At 38.2% G+C, this 13,115-nt stretch overlaps 1 protein-coding gene across 6 annotated transcripts in view; it reads right to left on the minus strand.

Annotated features, from left to right (window-relative positions):
* The window catches only part of WDFY3 (WD repeat and FYVE domain containing 3), a 185,563-nt gene that overhangs the window by 86,264 nt on the left and 86,184 nt on the right, over nucleotides 1-13,115 (minus strand). For 5 of the 6 annotated variants that reach the window (XM_069780681.1, XM_069780692.1, XM_069780703.1 and 2 more), the window contains 5 exons: nucleotides 10,545-11,012; nucleotides 9,005-9,103; nucleotides 5,166-5,359; nucleotides 2,527-2,984; nucleotides 370-453 (listed from right to left, as the gene is read on the minus strand). In XM_069780681.1, the coding sequence (XP_069636782.1) occupies nucleotides 370-453; nucleotides 2,527-2,984; nucleotides 5,166-5,359; nucleotides 9,005-9,103; nucleotides 10,545-11,012 (1,303 nt within the window). The remainder of the gene's footprint in view (nucleotides 1-369; nucleotides 454-2,526; nucleotides 2,985-5,165; nucleotides 5,360-9,004; nucleotides 9,104-10,544; nucleotides 11,013-13,115) is intronic. The other variant, XM_069780713.1, reaches the window with a different exon arrangement.

Consider the following 13,115-nt stretch of genomic DNA (forward strand, 5'->3'; position numbering starts at 1 on the left):
AAAAAAAAAGAAATCCTGTTGTATTAATTGATCTAATAGCATAGTCTGAACTTCTTTTAACTGCTCCTGAAAGTGTAATTTATGCCTCCCTTAGATTCCTTATACTTGACCTTATTTGGTTTTGAATTATGAACTTAAGTGCTTCAGGAGTCTGGAGACATCTCTGATCTCATCCATTACCATCACTACCTAGGATTCACTATGAAACATACCTTTGCATTTATTTTATCCAGTAAACACACAAGTGAAAAATGCACACCTCAGAAAAAAATAGCAACTTGAGAGAAAAAAAACCAAACCCAAACTAAGAAACACAACAGTAAGAGAGAAATCAGACGCAAGATCAACTTCTCTTTGAAGGGTCGGTACCTTTTCCTGGACAAAGCTGGCGTACCCCAGGGAGAGGGGAGAGAAGTCTCATTTGTCAGGCAAGGAGGGATCTGTTCTGCACGACTACAGACAAAACAGACAGGGGGAGGACAGAGAGGTTAGAGAAGAAACCAGAGGCCATAAGCTTGTTAGTTCTACAAAAGCACCAATAAAATCATTACTAGGATCCATTTTCCAGAAACAACAAGGACTACAAAGGACGCTACTGAACAACACGGATCAGGTACACACATGGACATGCAAAGCATGTACTTGTTTTATGGCATGACTCTGCAGTGCTTATTCATTACTCCACAGAGGTTTACTGATATGACCACACTAGCAAAACAGAACATCTTTCAATGTTAAACAGCAGAAACTGAGAGGAGAAAGTAAAGCCTCAGTAAATTAAGTATAACCAACATGGGTCAGAAATAAAATCAATGTAAACTTTAGAAAGAATGATGATAGAAGAAAGAATGCAGTCACTGAAGACGACAGCAAAAAAAAGGTAACTTAACAAGGTAACTTATGCAACAACACCATGGGATTTACTTACCCCACTGATTCCTCAGACTACTGCTAGCCAGTGTTGTAACTTCAACAGTATGTGCAACACATTCTTAATACACATTTTCCTCCTCCTATCTGAATACTTTAATTTAAAATGAGATCAAGTAAATTGATTTCTGTACTTGGCTTTTGGGTTTTTTTGGGGGGTGGTATTTTTTTTGTTATTTGTTTTTCGTTTTTTTTAAACAAGAGAAAAGCATTAAGATTTGCTGCTTTGGAGGTGTTCATCAAGAAAAACATGAAGTTTGTACTTTACTAGTCACCTAGTTTAAGAAAGCCTGAGCAACTGGCAGCTTTATTAATATCTCAACATACACAGCCACAGCTTCAACACTTGGAAAATCAGATGCTGTGTTTGACTAACTAGGTGGCCTGTCTTACTAAAACAGGGTCATATGCATTAAATAGCTGGGGTGAAGAAGCTCCAAGGTCCCAGATATGAAGCTTAGGTCTGCGTTTTACTTTTCTGTACCTTAAATTATGGGCAAGAAGTACTTTTAGGACAAGTCAATCTTCAACACATACTTCAGTATGTTTTGTTGTCATTTTGAATCAATTTTAAGACACACATTACTGTTCATTTCAAATCTCAAGTATAATTTAAATTCTAGTTGTTTAACTGTTGGAGTGTCTCCCGGTTAAGTTTAGAAAACAATAACTTACAGACTAGCTAGAACTTTAAAGAACATGCCAATCCATCTAAAACAAGCTGTCTAGTCTGGATGGGTTTAGTAAGGAGAAAAAGAGGCTGAGGGGAAACCTCATCGCTCTCTACAACTATCTGAAAGAAGGTTGTAGTGAGGTGGCTAACAAGTGATAGGATGAGAGAAAGCAGCCTCACGTTGTGCCAGGGGAGGTTTAGATTGCCTATTAGGAAAAATTTCTTCACCAAAAGGATCATTCGAGCATTGGAACAGGCTGCCCAAGGAAGTGGTTGAGTCACCATCCCTGGAGGTATTTGAAAGATGTGTAGATGTGGCACTTAAGGACATGGTTTAGTAGTGGACTTAGCAGTGTTAGATTAACAGTTGGACTCGATGATCTTAAGAGCCTTTTCCAACCTAAATGATTCTAGGATTCTAATTTCGTCATGATATTATCTAATTACTTACTTTACAGTCCCGTATCAAAGAAAACATGAAGTTAAGGTGTGACATTCAACAACTAATTTTTCATTTGACTTAATAAAAGCATAAAAATCTAGTAGTTCTGTATGATAAAGCAACCAGACAGTGAGCCTATGAACCAACAGGTTGCTTCAACACATCAAATATAACCATATACTGACATCTCTATCTTAATTGCTGTCATGACAAAAACATTCAACATCAGAGAGAATGCTGCATACCCTGGAGAACACCAGCAAGCTAAGTCAATATTTGGTCAGATGTTGACACCTTATATTCCTCTCACTGGAGTGAAGGAACAAAGAAATAGATTAAAATGGAAATACAAAAGCCTGCAATGAACATATTTGAAGAAAACTATTTTGGGGAACACCAGGGTGGGAGTGGGGGCAGGTAGGGCGGGAAGAGGGGGAAAAAAAAAAAAAAAAACAAAAAACCCAAAAAGCAAAGTTCATACCTGTCAAAAGAATCTGTTGCTACTTTGTAGAGGTAAATAAAAAGTTTGCTGCAGTGTCTTAGTGTAGGTGACACAGAATCCAGGGATATTAGGTCATCCTCCAAAAGTCTTTGAAATAGTTGTGTATTTGAAGGGAAGACATTCAAGGGACTTATTTTTCTCAAGTCTGAGAAGCAGCCAAGTAATCGAACAGCATCTGCCAGTTTTTCATACTGGATCTCTGTTTTGAAGAAATGAGAGTTGGCTGGCTCGTAGCGCATTGCTGCAGTCAATGTGCAGAACACAGTGTGAAGCAGTTCAAACACTTGATTCTGGTTTACTTTCTCCCAGCCATTCTTAGGCGGCGAGCACAAAGATCTTTCCATAGCAACAAGTAAAGATGTGACATACACAAATCCACCAACTTTTCTAAAAACAGTTCTTGTGCGGTGACTTTCTCTCAGCACTGACAGTAGGGCCTATGGACAAAACAAACAATCAAAACAAAGAAGAAGAAAAGCAGCAGCATTACAAACAGCTTGAAAAAAGGTAGGAAAGTTTTTGTTTGATATGCTAGCAAAATTCTCATGTCATTTGTCAGAATTTGGTAACATGTGAAGTCTCCAAATATCAATTTTGTACTGCAAGAGTCCCCATCCTCAAGAGCTTACAAAATAAAGAGTGGGGGAAAAAGTAAAGCATTGCCCCTAATTTAGCAATAAGAAATTAAGGAGATAAATAAATCTGCCAGCAAAAAAAGACTTGACCAAGCCTAGAATGGAACCGAAAATCCCCAGGTAATTCCTTTAGTGATAAGGCAGAGAATATAGCTATTAGAAAGGAATCTACTCTGCCATCATACTTCACAAACAATTTCAAACAAGAGAGGGCAAACAACTGCCTGTAGCACTAAGAAAATCTAAACCTTGGAGCATCCTAACACATCCTAACATTTCTGGTCTCCCAGAAATCTACAATGCATAAGCACCTAGCAGCTACAAAGCCACAACAGCACTCCAAGATAACAATGGCAGCAAAGAATTAGCCAAAAAAACCCCACTTAGTTTTACCCTTCCTCTATAACAAAACCCATAAATCTCTGAACTGAGTGAAACTTGACTTTAAGAGTTGATGTTCAAAAATAAGCCTGAGAGAGTGAGAGAGAAACAAAAATGGATAAAACCTTACTTGCTGAACAAATACAAAGCCACAGTATATACAGTGGAAACTAGACAGATCTAGGTACTAGAGAATAATACTCATTTATCTGTGAAATCAGGGAGTGGGGAAGCCTATCCACCCAACCAAAAACAAACAAAAAACCAGCTGTCATGGGAAGTTTGACCCATATGTGAATATGGAATGTAGAAGAAAGTCTCTCTACATGAAGCAACACAAACAACAGAAAAATGTTATTAATACAGAAAAATAGGCTAGGGGGGTGGGGGGAATCTTTTGCGACCAAGTTTACTTCTTCAGAATCACGCTTTTGGGTTTTTTTCTGGGGGGGGTGGGGGGGGGGTGGGGGGGGTGTGTGTGTTAAAGCACTCAGAAGATGGGTAGTCAAATAGTTAGACTGTCATTCTTTTGAAGGCAGTATCTCATTTCCTGCCAAGCCTGGATAAACAGTAAGAGACACATCACTGCACCATTCTGGGTTGTCAGTTTCATAACCAAAACTTCTGAAAACAGCACCAATGGAAGACAAATACAACAGGTCAGATCAAGGACAGAAACCCTGACCTTGGATGTTAAATCTATTAGGGAACTGCAGTATCCTTTCTCTCCCCTTAAGTATCGTGACTGAAACATGCTCAAAAATGACTGGAGACCTTGATAGACAAAACATGTCAAATGAATCATTTTATTACTAGCTTTCCTTTCTGTCTTTTGGAATAATATGAAGCTGCTCATCTGCCAGAGAAATATTACAGCTCCTTTTAACAGAAATGAACCTAGATGTCTCAGTTCTCTCTGGTAAGACTCATTTACTTACTACTTTCCTCAGCTTTTCTACCCTAAAATAACAGTATTATGTCAATTTACCAAAAAAACCATTAGCTATTCTGAGAAGAAATTGTGGGTCTAGACTAGCAGTCAAAAAACCTAATGTGATAGAAAACAGATGAGAGACTTCTCTCTTCCTCTTCCACTCACAGCCTTACTTTCCTACCTTTCCACTATTTTGCTTAAGCAAGTTCTTCGGCTTTATCTTCTACTATGGTCCCTATGATTTACATTTATATTAACTAATTCAGCATTTTTAACTAATTGGTGAAATAAAGTAAGTCTGCCACAGGAAAATGCATGCCAGCACTGAAAATAAACCTATGTGTTACATGCTTGCTCTTTTACCCCATGTATTCTCATCATTTTTAACTGAATAACACTCTGCCAGGGAACATTATTGTTACTGTAGAACCTCATTTCCTATCCACAGAGGCTGATTACAAATGATGATACTAAAAACACATACTCATTCACTAGCCTTCATCTCTGATTCTGAAACCTGCCATGGACAGATGGAAGAAAATAATAACCATGCATCAAATGTACGCATTTCAACTCCAGAGACAATCTATCCAATCCAATCCCCTTCTTAGTGTTTTCTTTTTAAAACAGTGCTTAGGAGCAAGAGTCCTGAGCAGTACTTCATTTACCCTTAAGATGTCCGTTTTCAGCTGCAGTTCCGTAGGTGGAGCCGAGTGCATCAGTCCCAACAAAGTGCCCATATCATCTTCTCCACTAGGTGATAACACCAACTGCTGGATGATCATCAGGGCATGCTGTCGGCACTGGGGATACTTTACTATGTTGTGCACGCATCTCGCACCACCAAACTCCCTGAAAATACCTACTCAGAAAGGGGGTGGTGGGGATAAGCGCATAAGGAGTATGAAAAATACAATCAGTAACAAATAATGACAACAACAAAACATGAAAGGTGTTTATTTTCATTTCTACAGCTTGACTGGCAGGATTTTAGCTCTACGGATGTTTAATGACTTATTACTATTTTTCCTCTCCTACCACAAACAAAAATAGAACTTGAACAATATTCTTCTGACAATATTTTTCACTACAGGTGTTGAGTACAAAGATGCAGGTCAGTTCTAAGAATTTCCTCAATAATTCTGTTACTCCAACAGTAGTTATTCTTTTCATGCTAGAGCTCAGAGAGTCACAAGATGAAACAAAGAAAAAAATAGAGCAAACCCTCCATCTTTAGTGAAGACTATATGCTGTCTTCATTAAGGATAGCATTTATTTTACATTTAGTTCATTGCCAAAAATATAACTAGGCTGCTTCTGGATGAGACAAGCAAACTGGGAGCACTGGCTGAGAAGCAGTTCAGTCTATCCACAAGATTTGTAAGAGCCTGCAAAAGTTTTCTTGTGGCAAGACCTCTCTCTGTAGAGATAAAGCCTAAGTCAAATAATGGTTCTCAAGCTTACTGGATACTCAGAAGAACCCATGTGCAATATTGATTCTGAAAACATCATAAAACCCAAACTGGAATATATATGGCACATATAGTGTTTGTTTAGTACAGTGTCAGCACCTAGAATACTGCCTATGTTAATTACTGAAGATGAAAACAGGGTAGGTAATGGATCTATACTGCATCAAAAGGGATCATTTTCCTTGTGACCATAAACTAAAAGAGCAGTTCAAATGACCAAGCTCAGGATTAACAAGCTAGTCAGGACAATGTTTATTCTCTCTAATGTACATATACAAACCTTAGTTCCTCTATCCATTTCTGATTTCCTGCCTCCTGCTTTCTTTGATGTTCTTTGGATGAGACAAGGACTAAGGCAAAAGGAGAAGCCTCACACCCTGGGACAGTTAAGTTGGTTGCATCCCTTTACAGGCAAAGCACATCTCCTCAGCGGTCAGGTCTCTTGTTCTCAGAGAGACTGAGGTAACATTTGATATTTCTCCCACTCTCAGTCAAGATTCTCGACCATCCAGTGAACCTGTCTGGGTCTGGACACCCAAACTTCTTGTTTGAAATTCAGTTATCAGTTATGCAATATTCAGGAAACCTTATCAGAGATACTGGTTTAAGATCAGTAAACAAGCTTTGAGTGTGGTATGAAGTACTGCAAGGCTGCATAATACCTATTTATGCCTCTCTGTGATGACCTAAAACCTCTGCTGGCATCTGGATACAGTGCCACTGGGCTTACATCCCAGTCACGCTGCACAGACAGGAACCACAACTTCTCCAAGAAATGGTTTCTTAACTCCTCCTGTACAGCCCTGTCATACTCCTGAACCTGGAGTGCTACTGACAAAATGAGGCCCTTGAACTACCCAGGAGTCCTCAGAAACAACATCTGTAGCGTCATCCCACAGTCCTGATGCATTTTACACTACCCTCTGTTGTTTCTCTGGTGGATACTCAGAGACTAACTCAGTACCAAGAAGTAGCAATGAGGTACTGATAGCTGCTTCAAGCTTCCTAGGTGAGGTCAGGAACGCTGTTTAACAGCGGCAAAGGATTTGTCACAAGTCAGTTGGATGCTACCACGGTCCGATCATAACCCATACCTCACAGGCACAATGCTCAGGTACCACAGACCCTGACACCACACAGGTATATATAGTCCAGTTCTGTGAAGCAAGACCTGCCGCTTCTAAAATATGAGGCAATTCCAGTCCTTCAGAGATGTTATTGTCACATACTTACACCACCTCCTCTCATTCATCCTTAGAAATCAAACAATCCTGAATTTTTGGGGGTTTGGGTTTGTTTCTCCCACACCCCACACTTCCCAATTTCTCCTTATATGGAAGCCCCCACATGTACCTTCATGCCACTCCTTTCTGACTCATTTCTAATTCTGCCTTTTCTTACATGACAAAACCAAAGCTGAGCAATTAATGTACAACTGTGTAATTGATTCATGCAATTTATCTGTAATCTATACCAATACCTCTCTAAAACCTTCTTATTTCAGCCTAATTCACTTGCTTCTTGGTTCATCATTGAACAGATTCATCTAGTAAATCAAAGATAAGTTTTTTTTCCTTTCCATTGACAGGAAAGGTAGCTTGGTGGACAAAAGGGAAGTGGCAAAGGAGACACATCTCAACTTCAGCAAAGCTTCTGGCAGTGTCATCCAGAGCGTTATCATAAGCAACATGACAAAATGGTCTAAACGCAATCATGACAGACTGAACATATAACTAATTGAAACATCAGCTTGGAGTAACCTCTGCTTTGCTGCAATGCGTTTCTGTTTTGACTAAGGGCATGCAACCGGGGTTTATCTTGAGTGCCATGAATAATGCCTTTCCTAATGGAATGAAGAACTTACTTATCAAGTATGTGGACAAAGCCAAGCTGGCAGATTTTGTAACTGCTCAGTGGGCAGAATTCAAAAGCCATCTTAGAAAGTGGTTTGAAACCACAAGCTGAAATGCAACAGAACTTGAAAACAAGTGATACAGTGAAATGGCATAGACAACACTGGAGGTTACTCCAACACTGGGCCTAAATTTAAAAAAAAAAGTTTGCCCAGGCAAAAGCAGAACAGAAACAAGTTACAAGCTTTATGTCATTAGCCCAGGAACTAATGTTTAAACAGTAAGCTGTCAACCAAGCTGGACAATTTTCAGGATTTCCTTCTTAAGCATTTGTCACAGATTGTAGTTTCTGCTACTTAAATGAAACCAAAACCAAAACCAGAAGTAAGAAAACACCAGTCAGAATTGAGAAAAAGGAAAAAAAAAACCAAACCCCTGCTAAAGTAAGTATGTTTCATGGCCTCCAAGGCCAGAAATTTCCTGGTTCCTTACAGTGGTGTCTGTTTCCCCCCACCTGCTCATCTTCTTTGTCTAATAGAACAGACAAAAAGGGTTTAAGAACAGTTATCATCCTTTCTCAATCTGTTATTTCAAGGTCTTGGAGACAGCTTTTACTAATATGAGATACACATGCTGTCTATTTTGATGTCACTAAGTCCTGGTTAATGAAGCATAATATAAACCTGCCTGATTTAGAAAAGGACACTCATAACAGAGCCCCATTTATACATACTGAATGGAAATATGCCTTCGAAAATGAAAAGCCATCTTTCACTAAAGGTCCAAGCATTATTAATCACATTTAAGTAGACATAACACTGTCAGTAGCAAACTACATGTCTAATTATATGCTTAAATTTTTCAATATACAACCTGTGTTACAAGCCCTGCTACAAATTATTATAGTACTGTTGGATAGTGATGGGGTGTGGTGGTTGCCTCCAGGTAAACAATAGCAAAGGAACTCAAGTTAACAAGAAATGCTATCTTGTACTCCTTTATTTTATGCACTCTAGTTTATGCTGCCTATTCTCTTTTCTGGAAAAACCTGGCAGGAGAAAAAGTGTATTTCAGTGAGTTTGATTACTTGCCTGAAGATAGAAACTCAAGACTACTTTGCTTCCAGGCAGATTTTCTGAGTTACTTTTTTATAAATATTTTGACAGCTGTCTCTCCACCTACCTGCATTTGTGTTTGATCCTTGTAGCAGTACTGTCAAGGTCTCCATAACCAATAAAGCCAGCTGCTTTTGGTCCTCAAATGAACTGTTTCTTGAATCCCCTAAAAAATAATTTCAGAAGCCAAAGTCATAGTAAAAATCACTCTTTTCTAAGATGCTTCTTGATACTTTCTACCAACACTTTTATTTTCTTTGCTTCCCCAGAGAATATGCAACCTAACTATATTCCAAAGCAAATTAAAATTTAGTCTACACATACATTCCTGGGAAAGCTTAACTATGAATCGTTCAAAAAGTTAATTTATAAACACAAGAATTTAAACAAGCTTTTGAGCATTGTGAGCTCAGTGGCTGACACTGCAGCTGTATGTGTAGTTTCATATCCCCAACTGTTGTTTCTTGAAGCCACAAAACCATACCATAGTTGAAGACTTAACAGGATCTGTTCTTGTTCAGTATTCAGTACTTGAAAAGAGAAATTCCGCACAAAAGCACAAAACTACATTCAAATAATTACAGTAAATGTGCCAGTGATTCTACAGGTTTAACAGATGAACCAACACTGCAAGTGGCATCTTAAACAGAGAATAACACTCCAGAAAAAAACATTTTTTTAAAATTACTATAATAAGAAGCAAGCCACAACACAAGGGCATGTGCATCCAGGTAGCACCCTAATCAGATGACAGCTTGGTCCATTTATTTACAAGAATGAGAGAACTGATGTGTTTTTCAATGGAGTTGCTGACAACACAGCTTTCTAACTCTAATCAACTGCTACCACTCACTAACAAAGCTTCAGACAATAAACCCAGGTAAAATATTTTTTAAATCATAATTGTTGGATAAGTGTCACTGGTGCACGCTAACTCAATTGCAGTTTGAATAAAGAATGGAAAAAAACCCCCCAAAACCCCTGTGTGTGTGTGTACGTATGCAAGTATGGCACTTGGCAGCACTTGCTTTGCAGGCTAGGCAGCTATGTAGCTTATCTCTGAGATGTTAAATTCTGGAGATAACTAATTTAAAAAAAAAAAAAAATTTTTTTTTTTTGAAACGCTCTTAGAAAAATGTAGATCCAACTTATAAAAAAGTCTGCAAACTTGAAAACATACTCCTATTAGGAGCTCAGATATGTGCTCTATAGTATTTTTTCAAAGCTGGGGCTAAACACAATGAAATGCACAAGTACCTTTTGTGAGGAACAGTATATACTATGTATTGCTCTTTCACTCGCTCTTTTCATGTTAAGTAACATATATTAAACCAATACATCAAAAAAACATTTAAAAAGGAAAATATGAACTACTATTTTGCATTCATACAGCACCTTTCATTAAAGCTTGCCTCGAGCTTCTCACAGGATGTTAAGAGAGAAGCAATTCCAATGAGCTTTTAAGATGGCACAGCAGCCCCCAGCAGAACTCAGCCCTTGAGATACATGTTGAGACTCTCTCATTCCTCCTCTAAAGCGCTAGCCTCTACCATTCCCAGCCAAAAAAAAAAAGACATGTATTAGTATAATGGAAGAGAACACACTACCTTGATCATTCAGTGCCTGAGTGGGATCTTTCAGAAGGGCTGCATATTTATGAAGAAGATTTACCATCACCTCCAGAAGTCCCACTTCCCTGAAGACATCCTTAAAGATGTAGTCATGACGGGTGAACTTAAGGAGTGTCTTCATGGCAATGATGCTACACTGAAAAGAAGTGCTGGATTTTAAAAGGATGCTCACACTGATCAGTTCTTTACAGGGTATGTAATTCAAGCTGAAGACAACGAATTCCAGCATCTCGAAGTATTTGGTCTGCACTTCCGGAAGTTTAGGAATTTTCTCTGCAAACTGAGACAATGTGTGCTGCGATTCCAAAATGAAGTAGTTGGCATTGTCCGCCATATAAATATTTGTGATGGCATCAAGGATGATTTGTGCTAGATAGTTGGTTTTTGCTCTCAAAAATGCATTCTGGAGGACCGAAAATGCTTGAATATTCCTCACACTATGACCTAAATCAGGAAACAAAGGGGGATGGGAGGAAAAAGGAAAGAGAAAGTTCTTAATCGTCATAAACAGTGAGTACACTTACTAATAATGATCCGTGCATTTTAATAAGTGTGAATAAAATAACAATATATGTCACATATAATCAAAATTTTTATTAAAACTAACTCTTCAAGAAAGCCTCTGCACGATCACTTACCCTGCAAATCCTACAATCTACTGTTCATTAAGATGGCATCTTCATCTTTGAAACTAGCAGCTAAATGAAAGATCATTTCTTTACAATAGGTAAGTAAACTGACCTATTGTTAAAATGTGCAATGGGATACAGTCCTGGAGATAAAACAAAGCCTGCCTGTCATCTACCCAGGCCATAAGAAAACTCATTACAGCAACAGTAACATGTTCTGTACTCCATCATGCAGAACGCAACTCTGTTCTCTACAAGTATTTGGCAGGCTAATTTTAGAGTAACAGCCATCTGTATCCCCTCACTCAACAGAGCAAAAAGCAGTGACAAATCCTCATCAGCTGGGTTCAAAGCTAGACTACATGCATGGCCTCCAAACTATCCTCTTGCTTCCATTCTTTGGCAATCGCCTGTGAGAAGAAGAGAGCTACACGTAGAGAAACTCCACAGGGCAGTGTAAGGCTGGCAATTGCCTGCCTTCCACAGAGAGGCTGCTCTTGCTCAGGTCTGGATTAACTGGCATGAATGACCATACCGGTATCAGAAAGTGGCAGAAAGTTGGCTTTGGGAATCAGGCCTGGGGAATAAGAAAGCTTTGGCAGGGTCCAGTACTGTTAACAATTAGGGAATTAAAATAAAGGGAAAGACTTGTAAAGCACAAGGTAGCTATAATATTAGCACACAAAGACCTCGCATCTTTAAAAGATTGGTCAAATTTCTTTTTACAAGTACCTTCCAGTTAAATAAAATCTCATTCATTTAGCTAAAGAATGCATTGTTTATGAGTGCTCCCTGCGGTCCCCAGAATTTTCTATGGGTAGATATTTTTCTTATTCTACTATTTTTATTCTACTAAAAAGATGCCTCAAAGCCAAATTTTTTAACTTCTGTAGGAACAATACAAGTCACGGTGGACAAATCCCATGATACAGAAAACAACTAATGGTAAAAACAATTTAAAAAAAAAAACCACAAAACAATCAAGAGTGAGAACCTGCAACACATCCTAAACCAGCATTTAGGATGCTCTAACAACAAAATCTTATTTTCAAACAAACTATAAGCAAACTGTTAACCTGATTCAAAAACCCTTTCATAAACAAAGAATCCTGATTTATTACCTATGCTCTGTGGAATGCTACTCTCTTTATTGTTTATAAACTAAGTTGTCCAATTTAAAAGCAAATTCAGTTACCTTCGTGTCTAGCCTTACCGCCTTCCCTGCCAGTATTTCTCCAGAAGGCAACAGGAAATTTCCTTCAAAACTAACATGGAACGATTTCACAAACTGGAAGAATATTAATGTTACCTTATAAGTCACACTCATTTGTTTCTTAAAGGACATTTTTTACATGCTTTCTTTACAATGAAGAATGTTGAAAAGGGGATTTAGAGCTTATTAAATTTGACAGGAACACAGGCAGTGACAGATACAACTATTTATATTCTGATTTAGTATCAACAGTTGTTCCATGCAATCAAGCAGATTAATAAATTAACTTTGATTATTATGAGGACCCCTGAAGAAACCAAATCTTAACTAGCTCTTCAGAGTTCAAGAACTAAAAGGATTTAAATAGAAGCAATTAAGAAAATGAGCTAATATGGTCTTCATAAAAAAACAACTTGCCAACATAATGAAAAGCAGGTAAAAGGAACTGAGATATAGTGACAAATACCAGAAAATTAAATAAAAAAATTCCTGTGGAGACTGCAATAGGCCATGGTTCTTTCATGCTATTTTATCAGAAGAGCTGATTAACTTAAGCAAAAATTAGGGTGTTACTATCAAAACATGGAGAAATTAAGCTCTGAGTGTGACTATCACCTTCCTTCTCTGTTTAGTGCAAAGGGAAAACAATTCACATGAACAATGAACTCTCTCAATACCAGAGAAAGGAAGTCATTGTCCAAAGAA

This window comes from Haliaeetus albicilla, chromosome 1, assembly GCF_947461875.1.
Source record: "Haliaeetus albicilla chromosome 1, bHalAlb1.1, whole genome shotgun sequence".
Classification (NCBI taxonomy): domain Eukaryota; kingdom Metazoa; phylum Chordata; class Aves; order Accipitriformes; family Accipitridae; genus Haliaeetus; species Haliaeetus albicilla.